This window comes from Bos grunniens, chromosome 26 (assembly GCF_055505025.1).
Source record: "Bos grunniens cultivar Pamir isolate PY7600 chromosome 26, Bosgru_T2T1.0, whole genome shotgun sequence".
NCBI classification, from domain to species: domain Eukaryota; kingdom Metazoa; phylum Chordata; class Mammalia; order Artiodactyla; family Bovidae; genus Bos; species Bos grunniens.
The window spans coordinates 22,181,674-22,201,220 of record NC_141190.1 but is presented as its reverse complement, the minus strand read 5'-3'; the positions used below and the strand labels follow the sequence as shown (position 1 = coordinate 22,201,220).

The 19,547-nt window shown below is 57.0% G+C and overlaps 2 protein-coding genes, 1 long non-coding RNA gene and 1 pseudogene across 6 annotated transcripts; 1 reads left to right on the top strand and 3 right to left on the bottom strand.

Annotated features, from left to right (window-relative positions):
- Window positions 1-3,995: 3,995 nt before the first annotated feature.
- On the bottom strand, window positions 3,996-8,146 carry LOC147344198 (uncharacterized). 3 transcript variants are annotated; one of them, XR_015155548.1, is made up of 3 exons: window positions 6,345-8,139; window positions 5,140-5,335; window positions 3,996-4,917 (listed from the first exon to the last, which is right to left on the bottom strand). It is a non-coding gene; the product is annotated as an uncharacterized LOC147344198 (long non-coding RNA). The 3 variants fall into 3 exon arrangements; XR_015155549.1 differs by having other exon boundaries at window positions 3,996-4,633; window positions 4,812-4,917; window positions 5,140-8,132; XR_015155547.1 differs by having other exon boundaries at window positions 5,140-8,146.
- Window positions 8,147-8,168: 22 nt separating this feature from the next.
- Window positions 8,169-13,070, bottom strand: LOC147344197 (uncharacterized). The gene is made up of 3 exons (XM_086378429.1): window positions 12,463-13,070; window positions 10,462-10,586; window positions 8,169-9,089 (listed from the first exon to the last, which is right to left on the bottom strand). Exons 1-3 carry the CDS (start codon window positions 12,736-12,738, stop codon window positions 9,074-9,076), a joined length of 417 nt encoding a protein of 138 aa, XP_086234555.1. The 5' UTR covers window positions 12,739-13,070; the 3' UTR covers window positions 8,169-9,073.
- A 378-nt stretch (window positions 13,071-13,448) lies between these two features.
- LBX1 (ladybird homeobox 1) lies at window positions 13,449-16,070 on the top strand. Its single transcript, XM_086378427.1, has 2 exons — window positions 13,449-13,773; window positions 14,464-16,070. The coding sequence occupies exons 1-2, from the start codon at window positions 13,449-13,451 to the stop codon at window positions 14,985-14,987; spliced, it is 849 nt and encodes a 282-aa protein (XP_086234553.1). The 3' UTR covers window positions 14,988-16,070.
- Window positions 15,669-17,355, bottom strand: LOC147344195 (uncharacterized; annotated as a pseudogene). The gene has a single exon (XR_015155546.1). The product of XR_015155546.1 is annotated as an uncharacterized LOC147344195 (transcript).
- Between the last annotated feature and the right edge of the window lie 2,192 nt (window positions 17,356-19,547).

Here is a 19,547-nt window from a genome sequence, read left to right as displayed (position 1 = left end):
TGACATCATCTGCAGTTCTGTGAACTGTTTCTCCCAAAGGTACTTCTATCTACCCACAGTCCCAAGCGACATCTGGTGTCTACAAGGTAGGACACGGCAGGGTTAAGGGTCTGGAGTGTTTGGGGGTTAGAGATCTGGGGCTTAGGGATGAAGCAGGGACCACAGGAGAATGAGGGCAAAGTGGGGTGGGCTGGGCGCTTGAACGTCTTTACTGGCCATTTGGGTCCTGATGGGTAGGCCCAGACTCTCTCTCCCAGACAGGCCTCTGACTGGGCTCCCAGGCATGGCTGCCACTCTCCTGCCCTCCTACCTCCCCAGGCCCACGGCTGAGCGGCTGGCAGAGGCAGGACTGGGCCAGCCCGAGCAGACAGCCTTGCGCGATTGCTGGCTCCAGGCCTCCCAGCCCAGCTTGTAGCTCCCCCCAGAGTGGCGGGATTGATTGGCTGCAGCCGGAATGGGCACCAGTCTCCCTGGCTTGGACAGAAACGGGGCCATCTGTTACACCTCTAGTTAAAAGTACATAAAGTTGAGCATTTGTGCGCCGACAATACCACCCCTGACACCCTCCACGCGGCACAGCGCTCCGGCTCCTTGGCAGGCTTGTGCTCCATGACAGGCCGGCACAGCAACGCCTACACGCTGGCTGGCATCACGGCTCCACCCCCCAGCGGCCTAGCCCAGCTGGGTCCAACCTAGAAGCCCTAGATTCTACCTATATCAGAGGATGGAGGAAGGAAAGGGGACGGGTGGAAGGGTGTATACTGGTGGGTGACTCGTGGCCCAAGCTCGGGGCTCCTGAGTGGCAGATGATGCCAGACTTAAGGTCTGATTTGGGAGAACCTGGTACAGCTACTCATGCCAGTCCTAGGGCATGGGGCTTCAGGTGGGCCTAGGCTGGCTCTGAGCCCACACCAGGCCTTGCATTTCCTGGGCCAAGCCAAACAGAAGAGTCCATCTTGTGACCCAGGTCACTCATGCCTCTTGAGTTTGGAGCCCATGATGGCATCTCACATCAACCCAGAAGACAGTTCTGTTCAAGGCCGAGTTCTGGACTGTGGCTTTGGGCTCGGAATTCTAGACTCTGATTTCTGAACCCCAACTTCTGGTCTCTGACTTTGGGTCAGGACACTCAAGGCATTCCACAGACATCTTTTCCACTTATGTCCTCTGGTGCTCTAGCCAGGCCAGCCTACTGTCTCCCAAAACTGTTACAAGGAGTCCCGCCTGCCTCTGTCCTTTTGCCCATGCTTTCCCTCTCTCTAACCTGGAATACTCGATCTCTTCCCTCTAGCCTCTCAGTCCTTCCCATCTTCCGAGACTGAGCTCTAGTCCCAGCTCTGCCAGGCAGGCTTCTCTGGCTACAGGGCTTTTGCCTGCTCTGATCTCCCAGAGGCCTCCTCCCCAACCCAAATGGTTTTTTCCAAGGCTTGTTCAGTATGAGACTGGACTACTCTGCACAGGTGGAAGCTGGGCTGGCCTTTGCCTTGCCCACAGACTAGAAAAGAGCTGGGAGTGTGAGTGGGGAGGAGGCTTTATAAGTGCCAGCCTGAACTCAGCTCAGTTGCAGGGAAAGGGGGACAATGACTGCAGAGGTGGTACTGGCTCTCCCAGGGGCCACTTCATAGCTCTGATGGGCACAGCATGGAAAGCGAATGGCCAGGTAGACAGACAGCTTTTGACTACTCATGTGTTTTTTTTAGTACACATTTATTAAACACATGCTACATGCTTAGTTCTGTGTGGATCATGGAGGAGAAGGAATAGTTTAAAAAAAAATGAGATTAGACACAGTGCCTGCCCTCAATGAGCTTACTCATTAGGAAAGGCCACAAGACAAGTTCAAATAATAACTATAATTTGAACTATAATTAACTAACCAAAATCAACAGAAGTGTCCTTTATCTTGTGCAACAATAGACAGTCAGAGATGGAAAGGATCCAGAAGGTCAGAGACTTTAATACCCATCCTCAGCCAAAAGACATTTAATACATTGCTTGAGATAATGTGGGTAAAGCTCTTACTTGGCACAAAACACACGATGGAATTGAGTTGGCCAAAGTTTGTTGGGGTTTTTCTGTAAGATGTTATGGGAAAACTGGGATGAACTTTTTGCCCAACCCAATAAAATGATGAAGAATATGATGATGGCAATAAGACTGATTATTAGCCTTCCAGCTGGTTCGAAGCATACTCTACCTGTTGGGAAAGCTCACTGCCCTCCCCCCACCCCTGGCAGTTCATTCCATTGTTTACACTTCTACATATTCATTCATAAGGGTAAGGCGAAATCATTCTCTGTCCCTACTGCAATTGTGGTAATTCCAGCCCTGGGGCCACAAAGAGGCTGGGACTAGGATAAGACAAGTGAGATGCCCAAGCACAAAATTTCAGGGGTTGTACACAGCACTGAGAACAAGTACTTCCTTAAACTGTGTGCCCTAAGCACCTTATTTGCCTCATCCTAGTCCCAGACCTACCGCACAGTGAGTGGGTACCCTTCCCCAGCCAGCCCCAGGCTGGGAACTGTCAGATTTCTCAAGTACCCTTAGCCTTCAAAGAAGCTCCTACCAGAAGCCTACATGAGGGGGTGATAGGGGCAGATGGGGACTGAGAATTCTAGGAGGGTGTTAGTTCCAACTAGGGGGACTTATCTGCCCATCCCAATCCTTTCCTGCACCACACCTCCTTTTGGCCTGGCCTGGTTGCCCCCAACTCCCACAGCCCTGGAACAAGGGAACAAGGGACTAAAGGAAGGCTGGTGTGCCCAAATCAGTGCCGGAAAAACAAACAGGAGGCATGTGGGTTCTAAAGTACATTGAGCAGTGAAAGTCACTCAGTCGTGACTGACTCTTTGTAACCCCATGGACTGTAGCCCACCAGGCACATCTGTCCATGGACTTCTCCAGGCAAGAATACTGGAGTGGGTTGTCATTTCCTTCTCCAGGGACTCTTCCAGACCCAGGGATCTTCCCTGGGGGATTGAACCCAGGTCTCCTGCATTACAGGCATATTCTTTACCATCTGAGCCACCAGGGAAGCTACTGAGCAGTGGGCCTGGATAAGAAAGTCATGTGACTGTTTCTTCTTCTCACGGGTATCCCAGGTAGGAGATGTATGTGTGTGTGTGTGTGTGTGTAAAACAGAATGGGAAAGCTTACATGCCATGGACAACTCTGGAGGTCTGGGATGAGGGGACATTGAGGGGAGAGGTGGCAAGCAGGAGGGCTGGGGGAAGGGAGAAGTGGAGTCTAAAGACAGGTAGATCTGCTGTGCTACTTTCCAGCTGGATTCCTCAAACAAGCCACTTGAACTTCTGAGTCTCAATTTGCTAGCTGTAACCTGAACTTCAAAGACTGTTATCTACCTACAGGGAAGACCATGTCACCTACTGTGACATGCCAAGATCCTGACTCCAGGGGGAAAAAAAAATGCTGATTCCGGTCAGTCACGTTCATCAGGCTCGGGGTGAGGCCCAGGCAGGCCAAAACCTGGCCTCTGCTCAAACTGGAGTTGCACTCTGCTCCCCAGCCCGGGCTGGGATTCAGCCTGGGGGTCTATTTTGCCTAGAACCACTTTTTGTGGCCTCCTTGTTTCTCTCTATCCCCCATCAACCCCCGTGCTGACAAATCCTCCTCTTTTTCCACTCCAGCTTATAAAGTCCTGTTTACCCCCGCGGCTTCTTCAGCCTCCCAAGACAGAGCCCTGAGACGCAAGCGGCTATAGGATTTGTCTTCCCATTTTCATAGTCGCAGACCGAGGCCCGCAGCGAGTTAGAAACGCTGGAGGGAGCTTGTTTCGGAGCCCCTCCCCCAGGCTGGGGCCCGAGGGGCCACTGAGAGACCGCGGTCTGGTAAGGGCACCGTGTGCTGGGGGTGGGCGCCGGCGCAGCACCCAGGGCCTGCGCTTCCCCCCGGCCGCCAGCAGCAGGCGTTGCGGCGGAGGCGCCCTCCGTACCCGAGCATTAACTTAAGAATAGCTCACACTAATCCCTGGCTGTGTGGAAACAGCGTTTTATTAAATGCTTCACACAGATTTGGTATAATAAAGATGAATATATTATATCCTTTGCCTCCCCCAGAGTGAGACAATAATAAGAGAGGAGGAAAAAAAAACAATAAAGTGAAACATAAATACAATGTAATGGGACTTGTGTCGAGGGACACGTGGCCTGTCGGGGCTGCCATGCTGCGACCTTGCAGCGGGAGCTTGGGACAGGGTCGCCTGGATTCCAGCCTTCCTTGCCCAGCCAGCGGTCCCCTCCTGCCTCCCTCCACTCCCCCCAGCCAATTCCTCTGCCGCTAGGAGGACCTTCCCTCAGAGAGGCGCCCCTGGAAGGGGTGAAAGAGTTGGGCGTCGTCTGGCCATACCTGTACCCTGGAGGGGGCCTTGTGCCTTCTCCTCTACCCCACAAGACCTGGTCTTCTGAAGACGTGGGCTACACAGGACAGACTGAGCAGATGGATAAACTCAAAAGAGGAAAAATCCAGGTGCGAAGGCTTCATTCAACCTGGGCTCTGCTTGGGAGAAGAGCTGCCCTCCGTGTCCCGCCCTAGGGGGCTCTCCCTCAACAAGCTGGAGGTCCCCGCCGGGTGTCCTTTCCATCCTTCCCGGGGCGTGGCCAAAATCGTTTACCTGAAAAATTTTTCAAAGCTTTCCCGGCACACAAAAAAAGAATGCTTAGTGATTCAGCCTAACCCCTCCTCACTCAGGTGGTGGCCAGCCCTGTGAGGGCTCGATTTGCCAGTCCAAGGGAGGCTGCCTGGCTCAAATTTAGGAGCGACTCCTAAACGGAGGCAGGTTCGAATCCCACCTGTGCAGTTGACCAGCAGGACGCAGTCTTAACCTCAGTTTCCTCTTCGGTAAAATCAAGATGTGGTGAGGACTGGAGAAGTTTCTAATGCCTGGAAACCCATCAGCTGTAAAAAAAGAAAAATAAGCAGCTACCAGCTGCTCTTGAAATATTCGTTAAAATAAATGGTCGTTTCGGACCTAGTATTCTCCCGAAACTCACTCCTCAGGCCCCAAAGCAGGCAACCCCTTTTCCCAAACAAATCGAATGACTTAGTCTCTCATCCATCACTCTCCCTAAATTTCTTGACCTTTGCCCCGTAAAGGCTCAGAGAGGTTAAGAGACTTACCCAAGAACACACTGAGGGGCAGTGGTGGAGCCGTCTGGGGTCCAGGTGCCATCAGTCCTCACTTGCCTCTGCAAAGACACCCCAGCCTGCCTCGTCCCCAGCGGCCTGGCCTCCGGAAGCCCAAGGAACCCAACCAAGAAAAACAAATGCGTAGAGACGGAGGAAGTGGAGGAGGCAGCGGCAGAAGACGAGGATTCTGCTGGGATGGAAGGAGGGATAAGGCAGGGAGGGAGGGACGCGAGGTGCCTTCGGCCGGACTTCTCGTCGGGCTGCCCAAGACCTCCGGAGACCAGACGGGGGCCTCGGTCGAGCCGGCCCCGAAGGGCCACTGGTGTCAGCTCGAGGGTCTCCGGCGGCCCGAGGTTCACTTCGTAGGAGTGGGGAGGCTGATGGAGAGAGGGCGGGGCCGACTGCCTGGAAGTGAACGGTTCTGGAGAAGAGCCGGAGGAATCAAGCGACAGTGGATGTTGGACGGGATGAGTGCAAACCCTCAAGATCAGAAACCCAGGGGCTGGTGGAAAGTGGAAAAGCCAGAGGAAGCTGGCTCTGCTCAAACGAAATAAGGTTGAAGGTGGTGTGCATTTAGACAAGACCCCGATTCTGGGAAAGACTGAAGGCAGGAGGAGAAGGGGACAACAGAGCAGGAGATCGTTGGATGGCAACACCGACTCAATGGACATGAATTTGAGCAAGCTCCAGGAGATGATGAAGGACAGGGAAGCCTGGCCTGCTGCAGTCCATGGGGTCGCAGAGTCGGAGAACAACAGGCCTAGCGGCCTCCGGTGCTCCTTTCAGCGCCGGCTGACGCGAGGTGGGGGCACGAGGGTGGGCTGCCGCCTGGGTCTATGGGTGGGTGGGTCAGTGGGGGTGGGGTGGGGGAAGAAGCACAACCTGGGGATCCACCGTGGGTGAAAAGTCCCTCAGCGTCCCTGGAGCTCCATTCTGAGCACAAGGAAAATCCCGGCCCAGACGAAGGCAGCCCCTGGGCACCCGGGCTCTGAGCACAGGAGCCCACCTTCTCCTCTTTGCTCAGAGCCACTCCGCCCACGTTTTCTGCGCGACTGGGCATTGCCGCAGCTCAGTTGCCCACAGGTCGGGCCCCTTCCTCCCCTATTCCGGCCCTGGTCCCGCTGCCTGTTTTCTCTTGCCTGGGATCTTAAGAGCGGCTTCACTGGGACAGCCCTGCCCAATAGGCGCCCTCTTACCGGTGGGGCCGGAGGGATTCGGGGGACCAATGAGTCTCCTGGGATTGGGCCGGGCAGAACCCAGGATGCTAGTAGGCAGGAGTCTTCTATCTGGCTCCCTCGTCAAGCGCGTTAGTGACCCCCCTCCCCGCCTTCCCCTCAGCCGGAAGGTGAGGCGCTAATGCAATGAGCCCCCGCGTGCTGGTGCTGAATTATTCACGTGCAGTTTATTATGAGAAGCCTGACTCAGGCCTTTCTGGAGCCCTCCTAACCACGCTCGCTGGCCGGCTCCTAGGTCTCCTCCCCCCTCACCGCTTAGGTTCCTCCCCCATCCACCTGGCCTGGCCCAGGCTCCTCTGCCTGGCGCCCTCCCACTGGCAGAGACCTCTGTGGTAGCCTGACCTTTAGCGGTTTGGGGAGCTCAAGGACCCAGGAGTTAGGTTTAGTAGGCGATCAGTTCTTGGTGCTTCCGTAGATGGCATAGTGGCATAGTGAATGGAACCCCTATTGTGGACCCAGGACCGGCAAGGACTGGGGTGCAGCCTGTCCCCAACTCCCCCCTGCAGTCCCAAACAACCATCCCAGAAGCCCACCAGCCCATGCCCCAGGCTGCAGACCTGCTGAGGTGCACAGCGGACCAACCAACCTCAGCAGCTTGATGCCCAGGCCAGGGAGTGAGGGGCACTCTTTCTCCCCTTCTGGGTTGGCACTTCTGGCCTCCTGCTCAGCTTTTCTGCTTACCAGGAAAGTGGTCCTCACTTCTGCACCTACCCCAGTGCTTCTGGATTTTCATGGCTTATTTCAAATGCTACTCCCCGTGGGACAGAACCAGACACTACTCCCCCCACCCCACCACCCCCGGCCCCTATCCTTTACCCTCTTCATAGTCCCTTGGGCTACTGGGGAGGAGGTGTATTTCCTGCCACTCCTACTGGCCCATCTCTCTCCTCCTTCTGTCTGTTCTTCTCTGCTTCTGGGCTCAAAATAGGATGGGAGCCTTTTTTTTTTTTTTTAAAGAGAGAAGGTTAACAAACTCCATTCCTGAGTCAGGCCATACCACAGCTGGGTCCAGAACTTAGGACACTCCCCACCCCCATGGCCAAAAAGCATTAAAGAATGAGGTCTCTGTGCCCCTTCATGTATATTAGAGGTACTAGCCACAGGAGTGCCTCACACATCTGCATGCAGCTGGAAAAACAATGCACCTACCCTTCCCTTACTCCCTTCTTCGTCTCTGAGGGGGCACAGGCAGAGGTCCCTGCCTAGTTCTCCCTTTTATCTATTGTTCATTTAGTTTATTCATTCAACAAATGCATAGAGAGTTCTTCATATATGCCAGGCTGACACAGGTTATGGAAAGGAGTTTCAGGTTCCCAAGTTCACAGCTAGGTGGAGAGAAGTAGAAGGACAACAACCAGCAGTTCCTGGCAATCTGACAATGTCTCCATGGGGAATGTTTGAAGGGGCATAGAGGACAGAACAGGCAGGAAAGTTTCCCCAAGATGAGTTGAGCACTAAAAACAGCAAGAAGTACCAGGAGGGAATTCCTTGGCAGTCCAGTGGTTAGGATTTCGCACTCTCACTCTCAGGCCCCAAGTTCGATCCCTGGTCAGGGAACGAAAATCCCATAAGCGTGCAGCATAGAAAAAAAAAAAACAAAAAAAAAACAAGTGCCAGGAAGGGCAGCAATAAGATTTACTTCTGGTCTCAGGGTGAGGGAAGCAAAGGCCTGGGACCGAAAAGAGGGCTGCAGGAATATGGTCACTTGGGTCTTGAGCATCTTTCCTCATCTCTATCTGTCTGTGTTACTCAGTGGTCTGTTGATCCCCCTACACTTTCAAAGGGCAATCAGTTACCCCATGCAGGACCAAAGGGCCAGAAAGAGGTTGACTCATATGGTGGGACCACCTGTCACTAGGCTCTAAAGGAGTTCAGTTCATGAAAGAAGTTGGGGAGGTGAGAAGAGAGAAGGAAGGAAGGGTGCTCTCCAAAAAAGTGCCCTGGTCTTAGAGCCTGCCCCCATCTCTCTTTGCCAGAAGAGGTCCCGAGAGCTGGTCATGGTCAGAGACAGCAGGGCAGGTCCAGAAGCAGGCTTGGAGCCTGGCATGAATTTCAGAGCAGCTGGCTCCCTGCTCCCCAGGCCTGCAGAGAGGCAGCTTCTCTCTCCCTTCCCCTATTGGCCTGCTTCTGGCCTTAACCTTTTCTGGATCTCCAACCCCTTTTGAGAATCCAGTGTGTTACATAATATTGCCCCTGAAAAAATATGAACACTTGGGCTCATACATAATTTTACACACAATTTCTGGAATCTGCAGAGCCCCTAAAGTCCATTCAAAGAAACTTTGGGCTCCGATTTAAAATTTTATGGTTCTAGGATTAAGATTTGAGTCAGGGGGAAAAAAAAAAAACAACAGTCTTTAAGTCCTAACTACTCCCAAACAGGCTGTGTGACTTTGGCTGTGTTACTTAACTTCTCTGGGCTTCATTTTCCTTATATGTAATCAGGGTAATAGCAGTAACTACCTCATAGGGTTGTGAGTAATAAGTGAAATCAATAAAACTCTTAGTCGGAAGCCAAGCACATGGTAAGGGCTTATGGTGTTTATTGTCATGGTTATTATTGTTGTTGTTACTGCAGAAGGTGGCCCAGGGCAGAAAATAAAAACCAAGTGGGCAGTTCTGGTTCCGCCAGGGTGGCAGGAGTCTGCTTCTACAGCAGAAGAAACACTCTCTGAATTCCATGAGGAGTGTCACAGTAGCAGGTCCCTGGGGGACAAAAATGATCGCACTTGGTGGTCAAGTTAACTCATTTCCAGCAATGTCAGAACTTTTTTTTCTCAGGGAAGCTCTGGCCTGAAGGCCAACATGATGCTTACACAAATAATCTGGAAATGAATGAAGCTACCAAGACAATCTGGATTAAAGCTGACAGAGCCTTTGGGGATTTATTTGAATTACTCTCCCATGCCAAGGAATAACTCCTTGTGTGTCAGTCTACAGTTTCCCCTATCCTCACAATTCATGCAATGTCCTTTCCCTCCTCTTTGTCTGAGGAGGGAAACTAGGGGAAAAGCAGATCTGGGGCAGAATAATCCCTTCCCCTTGCAGTGGAGCTGGAATAAGGCTGGAATACCCTGGTGGTATAGACAGTAAGCAGGAATTCGGGAGTCAGGATGCAATATTGACCAGGCTCTGAAGACGGGCATTCCCTCTGTGGAACAGACTCTGGGACCAACTCCAGGGGAGAAGACAATGGCCCCGCTGACTGGAAGCTGGGGAACCCTATGGAGCCTTCCAGATCCAGCATTAGGTGCCTGGAAGGGGGTTGAGCAGAAGGTGAGATCCTGGAGCAATGACATATTCCTTCCAACCAACCCCTACCCTACCTGTCTCTGAGTTACTCCCCTTTCCAAATCTCACGATCTCCAAAACTCCTCTGAGGTGGGACCACCAAAGCCCAAACCTTTCCCCTCGACACAATTGTCTATACTCCATTTGCCTGACAAAAACTCATTCAACCAATACTTGAGGGTGTCCCCCTTCTTGCCTAGCCTGTGAATGTCTGAAGTGGACAACCCCCACATCAAGGGCCCTGTCCAAAGGGATCTCCCATTCTGGCAGGAGAGGGAATGAGGCTGAGGGCAACCCCCAACACAGCCCCTAGCTCTGCAGATGGGTTTGGGCTCTGCCGGTGGGTTTGGGCTCTCATGAGTTCAAAAGAGTCCACCCTTCTACACATTGGGGTCTGGAGTGAGTTGGGGGAAAACAAACCACACAGTGGACTGGCTTTTGAAGATAATCTCAATGAGGTGATGGATTTAGGGGACCCTGAACAAAAATGGGCAGGTGATACCATGTGCCCCCTGATTCCCCAGCTATGCTGGCCAGAGCTGTTTGGCCAGCCAAGAGTACAACCAATTAGGCCAAAAACCCCAAAACCGTGGGATTGGACAGCAGGTACCTGCCAAGAAGGGAAGATGATTTGGCAATGGTGGTTAGAAGGGGTAACGTAGCAGATGATTTCGGAATGTCCTGTGTACTTTGACACAACGTGGCCATAAACTAAAGGTCCAGGGAAATAGGGCTCCAGGGGAGGCACTCTATGCTGCCCCTCTGCTCCCCAATTCACATGCCTCACCTTCCTGGCAACCTCACAATAATCCCGAATTCTGCTGGTCCTGAGGGGCTGGGAGACAGGAGGAGCAGGGTTGTCCTTGCGATCCTGTCTTGTAGACCAATGTCAGGTGTGGAGAGATGAACAGACTGGAAGAATGGGGGAGGAAGAGTAGAGGTGAGAGCTCCTCCGGAGGATAAGGACCAAAGAGTCCCCATTCCCTGATGTGGAGGGGCCTCCTCTGGATATGGCTTGCCTGAGGCTCTGGGTCATGGCTTTGGGGGTTATGGCAGGAATGGGCTGTGGGCGAGAGGTGAGGTGGAATCCTAAGAGCAGGAAGTGAGAGGAGAGAGCAGACCCCTTTCCATCTCAGAGCTTCCAAGCCAGCAGAGTTCAGCTCCCCGGAACCCTCTTCTTCGGGTCCCTCTTCACCATCTCTGGACTCTGACCCCAGGCCCAACCTCACCTCATGGCTCCCAGAGTAACACTGATGCATCAGAGACTGGCCTGCCTGGGGGATAGTTCTGCATCTCTGGGGGAACATTCTCACCATTCCTGCTTCTAAAGTACCTGTGCTTTCCCCAAAATGCAGGACAAAGACAGGGAGAGGGTAAATAGCTCTTCCCAACACTGCCAGGCAGGCCTGGGGCAGTCACTGGGGTCCCAAACAAGAATCCTCTCTCCCTACACTGTCCTTTTAACCGGGAGATAAAGACACTGATCTCTGATGCTCAGAGGTCCCTATGCTAGAGGCATCCAGGAAAAGAACCTGTTCCCTGCCCTGCAGCCCAGCTTGGTCTTCTCTCTGGAGCAGGTAGGACAGGGCAAGAAGCCCAAGAGGTCCTATTCTTCCCATCCCAGCCTCTGAGCTGGGCCACGGTCCTCTGCACTGGCCTCTCTGGAGCCGTCTCTGGACCAAGCAGGGCTGTCAGACTGCGCTGCCTGCCCCGGAGTTTACAAACAAAGCCAGGGAAAGGGCTGGGGCCGTGTATGAGGACAGCAGCTATTCCTCCCTCAGCTGCAGCCAGTCCCCTCCTCCCCTCCTTTCTACAGGGGCAGACACAGAAAACTAGGGTGGCAGGGCAAGTAGCTGCATACAAACCAAAGGAAGGACTCAAGAGAAAAAAAAAACAAAAACAAACTAGGGGCACAACCCCCTTGGATGCCTCAGGGGAATGAAAAACAGGCATGCCCAAATACCCACAAGTTCACATACGTTTACACAAATATATCCGTGGAGAACCACACACATATATACATATCCGAACACATAAACACATTCAAATACCGATGCACACAAATGCTCGCTTGATACGCAGAGTTCGGGCCATAGGATTGCCAGAGTCCAGTCTCACTCGAACCCCAGCTCCCTGCGGGTTCCTGAGAGCGCAGCCCCAGCAGTGACCCGGCCCCCTCTGGGCCCCCCGCCCCGCATCCGGAACAGCTGGAGTCGGCCTGGTGGTTCACTCAAGCCGGGCGCTGGGCTGGGCGGGGCCGGCAGCGGGGCCCCGGCCGGGGCCCGGCAGAACGCAGCTGGGAGGCCCTGAGCCTGCCCCGTTAGCCCCGGCACCCGGCCTGGCTACCTCGGTCGGACGCCGATCACCAGACGGGCCGTGGCCCCAGTCGGCCCGGAGAGCAGAGGCCGGAAAAGAGTGTGCAAGATTGCGAGAGGAGGTAAGGCTGTCGCTTCGGCTCCGGCCAGTGGAGAGGTGCCTAGAGCCATCAACAACTACCCCCGCTCTACCTCTCCGCTGGGTAAGGCTGTGTCCTCGGACTGGCCTCCTCCCCCAACCCCTGGGACTCCTCCACCCCTGTGTCCTGTGTCGCTTCACCCAGGGCTGCAGAACCTTCTCGGACCTACCGCGGGCCACCCCGAGGGCTCCAGATTCCTTCCGCCAGGCGCGTCGCCCAAGGCCGTGGGTGAGGGGTAAGTGGGTCTAGGGGTAGGGGCGCTGTGTCCTTGATCTCAGCTCGACAAAGTCTGCTCTGGGTGGCGACGGGGCCCACCCAGGCTCCCGGTCTTACCTGGCCCGCGCGGCGGCTGCATACCTCCCCGGCTGTGCTCTTGCCGCCCTTATCGGGCGCCAAATCCAGGGTTGGAGAGCCCGAGACCTCCGGGCCAGCGCTGCCATCACAGCCAGGCCGGCGGGAGGCGGGTGCTCCGGGAGCGCGGCTCGCAGTTTGGGGTGGGGGCGGCGGCTTTTCTGTCGCCGGAGGTTCGGGTGCAATAAAGGCGCGGCTAATGTAATTTACAAACAGCTCGGGCCGAGCGCGGCGCAGCGCCCGGACTGACAGGCGCATTAGGCAGGCTAATTCCAGCCGGCTCCTCCTACCCCAGGCCCGCTAATTAATGAGCTTCCCAACTTAGAGCCGCCTGCATTGGACAGAGAGTGAAAGAGAGGACGAGGGAGAGGGAGCGAAGGAGAGAGACGGGGGGAGCAGAGAAGAGAGAAGAGGGAGGGAGAGAGGGAGGGAGAGAACGGGAGGAGAGAACAGAGAGAAAGAAGAGAGAAAGACGGAGAAAGAAAGAGAGACAGAAGTGCCGCTGCAGATAATTGATTACTCCTCGATCAAGGCTAACTTGTTAGCAATAGTCAATTGCCCCATCTCTCCGCCTCCCCTCGCAGTACGGGATCGGCGCCCTCGCCTCGGCTCTTCCAACTGCTGCCGCCAGGACCGTGGGCCAGGAACCGCCGCGGAGCCACCTGACACCTTTAAATAGCACCGGGGCTGGCGAAACTGGAGCCTCGCGCGGCGCGCCCCGGCTCGGGCCTCGGATTGCTGGAAGCCCCGGCGGCGGCAGCGCCCGTGTCAGCGCCCTCCTCCTGGGGCCCCGTGCGGCTCTGCTCGCCTCTGCTGTTGCGCTAATCGGCCCCGAGCCCGGCCCGCGCCCTGCCCGGCGCGGCCTCCTTCCCGTCTGCTTCCCGCCGCGCCGTCCGGCGCCCGAGCTGCCCGCGGGCTGGGTCCCCGAGGCCCGAGCCGCCCGGGCCGGGCCCCCAAACGAGGCCGAGATGACTTCCAAGGAGGACAGCAAGGCGGCGCCGGGGGAGGAGAGGCGGCGCAGCCCGCTGGACCACCTGCCGCCTCCCGCCAACTCCAACAAGCCGCTGACGCCGTTCAGCATCGAGGACATCCTCAACAAGCCGTCTGTGCGGAGAAGTTACTCGCTGTGCGGGGCGGCGCACCTGCTGGCGGCCGCGGACAAGCACGCGCCGGGCGGCTTGCCCCTGGCGGGCCGCGCGCTTCTCTCTCAGACCTCGCCGCTGTGCGCGCTTGAGGAGCTCGCTAGCAAGACTTTTAAGGGGCTGGAGGTCAGCGTCCTGCAGGCAGCCGAAGGTAGGCGCCGCCACTGGGTTCCCCCGCGCCCAGCACCCCGCGACCTGTTCCGTGTGTCCCACGCTTACTGCCCTGTGTCTCTGCCCGCCTCACCCCACACGCCGGTCGTCAGGGCCCTCCAACCCAAGCCGCTGCCACTGGGAGTGGAGATGCGTGGAACAGGACCCAAACCCTGTCTCCTAGGGACCTCGGGATAGGCTAGAGTCGAGTGCCGCGGAGGGGAGGCGGGAACCCAAGATCTCTCCGCAGTCTGCCTGGCTTCCTCTCGTTCTCAGTGGCCTGGTAACTCCTAGCCCTGTTCCTGGGGTGCAGAATGGAGAGCCTTTGCTGGGACCTTTTTGGTAGCAGTAGAGTCGTGTTGATTGCGACGAGGTGGAGAGCCAACATTCACACCCAGTCAGAGCATCCCTGTCTGGCTCTCTTATGTTCTAGCGACTTCGGTTCTTTCAAACGAACTCTCAGGTGACGGGGCAGAGATCAAAACAATTTTTCCTAGGGACTTCCGGTAGACGAGAGATGGAGGAAGGGGGCTTGTCATAGCCTAGGCTTGCCCTAGTCCAGGTGGCCGAATCTAATCCGAGAAGGGAACAGCGGCAGACTGATGGCCGGATGGGTCTAGGTGGGGTGAGTAAGAGCCGGGGTGGGGTCTCCTTTCCCCGTGCGCAAGACTATACTCTGGTTTCCTCGCAGGCCGCGACGGGATGACCATCTTTGGGCAGCGGCAGACCCCCAAAAAGCGACGAAAGTCGCGCACAGCCTTCACCAATCACCAGATCTATGAGTTGGAGAAGCGCTTTCTCTACCAGAAGTACCTGTCCCCCGCCGATCGCGACCAAATTGCGCAGCAGCTGGGCCTCACCAATGCTCAGGTCATCACCTGGTTCCAGAATCGGCGCGCCAAGCTTAAACGGGACCTGGAGGAGATGAAGGCCGACGTGGAGTCCGCCAAGAAACTGGGCCCTAGCGGGCAGATGGACATCGTGGCGCTGGCCGAACTCGAGCAGAACTCGGAGGCCGCGGGCGGCGGCGGCGGCGGCGGCTGCGGCAGGGCTAAGTCAAGGCCTGGCTCTCCGGCACTCACCACAGGCGCCCCGCAGGCCCCGGGCGCTGGGCCCCTGCAGCTTTCGCCAGCCTCCCCGCTCACAGACCAGCCAGCCAGCAGCCAGGACTGCTCGGAGGACGAGGAAGACGAAGAAATCGACGTGGACGATTGAGCAGCGCCCAGCACCTTCCACCGCCCCCGGGCTCCGAGCGCCGGATGCCCGCCGCCTCCCGGACCGGACCGCCGAGGGGAGCTGGGACCTCCTCTGCAACTCCCGCCTTCTCCCCGTCCTTGGCCCGGACTCGGCTCCCGGCAGCCGCCTCTTCCCTCTCGAAGCAATAAACCCGGGCTGGCCGGCGGAGCCGGTCGCCGCGCGCGGCCTCCACCGCCCCGGGAGCCCTCGCCGTGCAATTCTGTATGGCTTCTGTATAAATATTTAAGCCTATATACCGGGTTCTTCCCACCGCAGCCTGACTTCTTCCTTTCTTTCATTTGTTAAAGTTTCGGAGATTTCCTTGATTTCAAAGCTCAGGCTGCCGGCTTTGCTGAGGGCGAGGCAGAATCGAGGGTAACAAACACTTAACCTCGAGGTCTGGGGGAGGGGGCCGCCCCGACTTTTTTTATTTTTCTCTGCATGTGGCGAATGCACCGGCCCTCTCCCTCCTCACCTCCCTAGACCTATTGCAGCTGATTTCTTTTATTCCCTTCTGCGTTTATTTCCCCCCCGCGTGGGAAGGGACTGAGGGGGACAACCGGGTCCTGACTTGCAAGTTTCAAATCAATGTTTTCTCCCCCAAACCTCCCCCTCCGCTAGAAAAGTCCGTTTTCGATGCCATTTCTGCCTCCTAATGCCCAGAAATGTTATTTTAAAGATTCCTTCCCACCCTCTCTTGGTTGCCTTGGACTGACTACTGGGGTCCGGGTCTTAGGGACAAAGCAGGGGGAAATCCAACAACCAACCAACGAAAACGGAACCCAAAGTCCAAGCATTATTTTTTACTCTTTTTAGAATTTCTTTGCATGTGACAGAGACTGAGAGGAGGCCCGCCTAAACCCTCACCCACCTCCTCCACAGCTCTGGGTCTGTCTTGCAGTCTCCAATGCCCTGCTCCTAGCTCGTCTTGGCCAGACAAGGGTGGCTGGATGAGGGTGGGTCCCGCGTGCCACTCCCCTTCTCCTGCCCTGCCCTCTCCCTCCCGGACTGTAACTAAGGCCTCTTTCTCCGATAAATAAAGTCTTTGCCATTTTACTAGAACCGGCGGTGACCGTGTCTGAATGAGTGGACCTTCTTCAGTGAAGCCGCGGCAGGCTCGATGTCTCTCGGCTCCTGCTCTCGGGCTGCCTAGGCCTTGGCGATTTGGAGGAGTTTCAGGGCGGGCGTGAGAATGAAGGGTGAGGGGGAAGTGGTGAGAGAGAGGAGGCGCTTGTTGCCCACGAACACGCGGCAGCTACCAAATGGTGAGGGGGCGAGAGAAGCGGGCTTCGCCAGGTCCGGGTAAAAAGTGAGGCGTACAATACTGGGAGGAAATCTGTGCGTACTTTGAGGGCGCCACGGGTGCGAAATTAATTTATGTGGGGCAAAGGCTGAGGGTAGGGGCACTTGCCCTGGGGTTCGTGCATCGCAGCCGGGACCCAAGGGTATTCTTCCTGCGCTCCCCGGGACACCGGCTAAGCCTTGGGTGGTACAGCTCAGTCGGACAGCGGGGTGGAGCCTGAGGGCTCCCAAGTTTCGGTTCGCCAGAGGGCCTCAGCCTTGAGGGAGGGAAGAAAATAAAGCCAAAGGCACGAGGGCAGACTAAATTGCTGACATGGGCACAGGAAGATGTGAGCCCGAGGCGTCTGTGAGTTGGGATGGATTTCTGGTAACGCTCACAAATTCTGGGCCCCGAACGCTGCTGGGGACAGAGACATAAATCTACCAAGAACTCTGCGGGGGGTTGGTGGGGGGTGTCCCAGCGTCCCGAATGCGGCTGGGGCAGGAACAGGGGCAGCTTTCACTTTTCCGAACGGACCGGGTTTCTCTCTGGGCTTTTGTTATCACTGGGCTGGCGAGTGGCCGCTGTCACTAGAGGAAGGTCCCGCCTCCAGGCCACTCGGCTCTCTTTCTAAGCAAAATTGATGTGAGAAATGCGCATCTGTTCTCGGGCAGGCGCTGGGCCCCCCGGGCCTGAATCCGAACGTGCGAGTCCACGAGGAAACTAAGGGAGAAAAATAGGAAAAGGAGAACAGAAAAAAACACTTCAAAACCTGATCGAGAAAGTGGAAAGCCACAGAGACGAGGGGAGAAAGAGGAAAAGCTACACACGGAGAAACAGAAACACAGACGGAGAGAGAAAAAGGGAATGGGGAAAAGAGAGGAGCGGCGAGAGCGAAAGAAGGAAAGAGGCGGCCGGGCAGCCGGGCCGGCGTGAGGCCGGTTCCTCCCGGGCGACATAAATCGCCCTCTCAGGATGGATGGGTCTGTAATTCGGAGCGCGGACCATGAAGGCCGGGACGAATGGACCCGGGCGGCCGCTGACAGGCGACAATAGCCGGGCCCAGCCCCCCGCGGCTCCGGGTGCGGGCGCGGCCACGGCCCTCCGCAGCCCAGAGCGCGCCGGCGCTGGCGACCATATGGTTTTTGAATTTTCTTCACAATTTGTAGACAATTTGATGGATTAGGTCCCCGCGCGCGCCTCCCCGGCACAAAGACGGCGCAGGGACCGCGGCGCGGCGGTCACTCGGGCATCTGCGCCCGCCGTGCGCACCCCGCCCCCGCCCGGCCCCCGCCCCGCGCCCGGAGCCCGAGGCCGCCCGCCCAACACGCCCATGAATCCCAATGAAGCGGCCCTGGCACCTCCGGCCGCTCCCCGCTTCGCGGCCCCGGGCCCGGCCCTGCTGGGTCCCTTCGGGCTGGGGGCGGCGGCCCCGGGGCTAAGCCCACCCGAGCTGCGGGGCCCGCGGGGCGCGCAGCTAAGCAGGCGCATCGGGGCTGAGGAGAAACGGGGCCATTTATCCGCCCGTCTAGTTAAAGCGGGTTATTTGTTTGCTTCCCTGGCCTCCCCCTCCCCTCCCCCTTCCCTCCTCCCCCTCCTTCCCCTTCTGCCTTTTATTCTTTTGTCTCTAAATGGATTTAATGAGCCTGAAAAACATGACAATTGAATATAACCAAGAAATAAAAAATAACGAGGGAGGAAGGAAGGAGGAAAAGAAAGAAGGAAAGAAGGAAGGGGAAGGATTAATAAAATAAAGGGGAAAATCCACTCAATTCAGCAAATGTTTGTTGTGCATCTTTTCTGCACCAGGCCACGCTGGGGGCTGGGGAAATGCAAACGAATCAGATCCAGTTCCGGCCCTCAAGGAACTCCCAGTCTAGCGGACGGGGCCCGCCGTACCCCAGCGAAGACAGAGGAGACTGGGCCGAGAGGCAGGGAAGCGCCTTTTGAAGAGCTCGGAGAAACGACTTCGGGCTCGGGGTAGAGGGGGCTTCAAGGAGGAGGTGGCTTTGGACCCAGGCCTGGAAAGACGAGGAGGAATTCGTTGTTTCTATAGGCCAGAGAGAAGGCGGGCGGAAGGAGGGACTGCAGTCGTCGGAGGGAAGGGGAGAGAGGCGAACGCTGAGCCCTGGGCTGAACCCAAGGAGGCCCGGGGAGAGCGCGCCGTGAAGGGTCCCACACCATTTGGGGAGCGGATTCAAGCCGCCCCGGCTCAGTCTTCTCGGCTGCGCTGGATTCCATGCCTCCGCCAGGCTGTCCGTGGACTTCCGGAGCCTCGCTGACAGCGCGCGTGGCCTTGGAGGTCCGACTCGTTCGACCGGGCAGCGTGGTGCGGGGCTAGTCTCCTGGCTCCATCGCGCAGGGAGGCGGCGGCGACCGAGGGCAAGGGCTGAGGGACTTGTCTGGGGACTGGAGGGAGGAGCTAGGATCAGGGAGGCCTGGGCTCTAGCTCACCCTCTCCCAGGCAATCCTGGCTCCGACGAGAGCAACTACCCGCGCGCCGCCCCGGGCGCTGGGATGGCCTTGGCCGAGCTTCGGGCGCTACAGCAAGAACCTGTGATGTGAGAGGCCCTCCAACCCAAGTGCGGGCCCTGGTCTCCTCGCAGGCGCCGGCCCGGCGGGCCTCGGGTGCGGCTGTGCGTGGCGTGTTCACTGCATGTGTGCGCTCTGTGGGGGCTGGGCGCGTGCATTATGTGTTTATTCTCGGAGAGTGAGTGTACGTGCAAGTGTGGCCTAAATCGTGTGAGGGGCTGTGGGCCCTGCGCCCATTCTCGGGGCGAGGTTCGTTAAGGTTTGGGACCCTCCAGGCCGCCAGCCCTGTTGCCCGAGTTACTTTACCGCCCCGGGCCGTCGCGGGCCTGCGTACTCAGGATTCTGGCCTCTCTGCGGACCCACTTTCGCTTCCCCGCTGCCCTGGAGAAGCGACCTGGCTCTGCCTCTTCCTTCACGGCTGGGTCTGGGGCCTCGGCCCTGTTTGCCAAGTCCCGGGACGCGGGCAGGTTCTGCTCTCCGGCCCGGGACCCCGCGGTGCGCGGACAGGCTGGGCCCCTCTGCGCTATCCGGCTAGCTCTGCTTTCCCCGCTCCGCCTTCCCCGGCCCGGGGGGTCGGCGGGCGGCGCCGGGTGAGACCAGGAGGCGCAGTTCCTTATTTTACGAGGTGTCGGGCCGGTGTCAGACGCAGCTCCGATAAGTAATACTCCAGTCTGAGGGACCAGAACGTGGTAATTAATCCCAAAGACTTAAGTGTATTTTAGTTC

What these genes read in the sequence shown, in the direction of transcription:
- LOC147344197 (XM_086378429.1), bottom strand. Translation starts at nt 12,738, where the DNA reads ATGCGCCTGTCAGTCCGGGCGCTGCGCCGCGCTCGGCCCGAGCTGTTT. An exon ending in GCAGCCGCCGCGCGGGCCAG is followed by an intron (nt 10,587 to 12,462) that starts GTAAGACCGGGA and finishes CCATTCTTCCAG; the next exon opens with TCTGTTCATCTCTCCACACC.
- LBX1 (XM_086378427.1), top strand. Translation starts at nt 13,449, where the DNA reads ATGACTTCCAAGGAGGACAGCAAGGCGGCGCCGGGGGAGGAGAGGCGG. An exon ending in CGTCCTGCAGGCAGCCGAAG is followed by an intron (nt 13,774 to 14,463) that starts GTAGGCGCCGCC and finishes GTTTCCTCGCAG; the next exon opens with GCCGCGACGGGATGACCATC.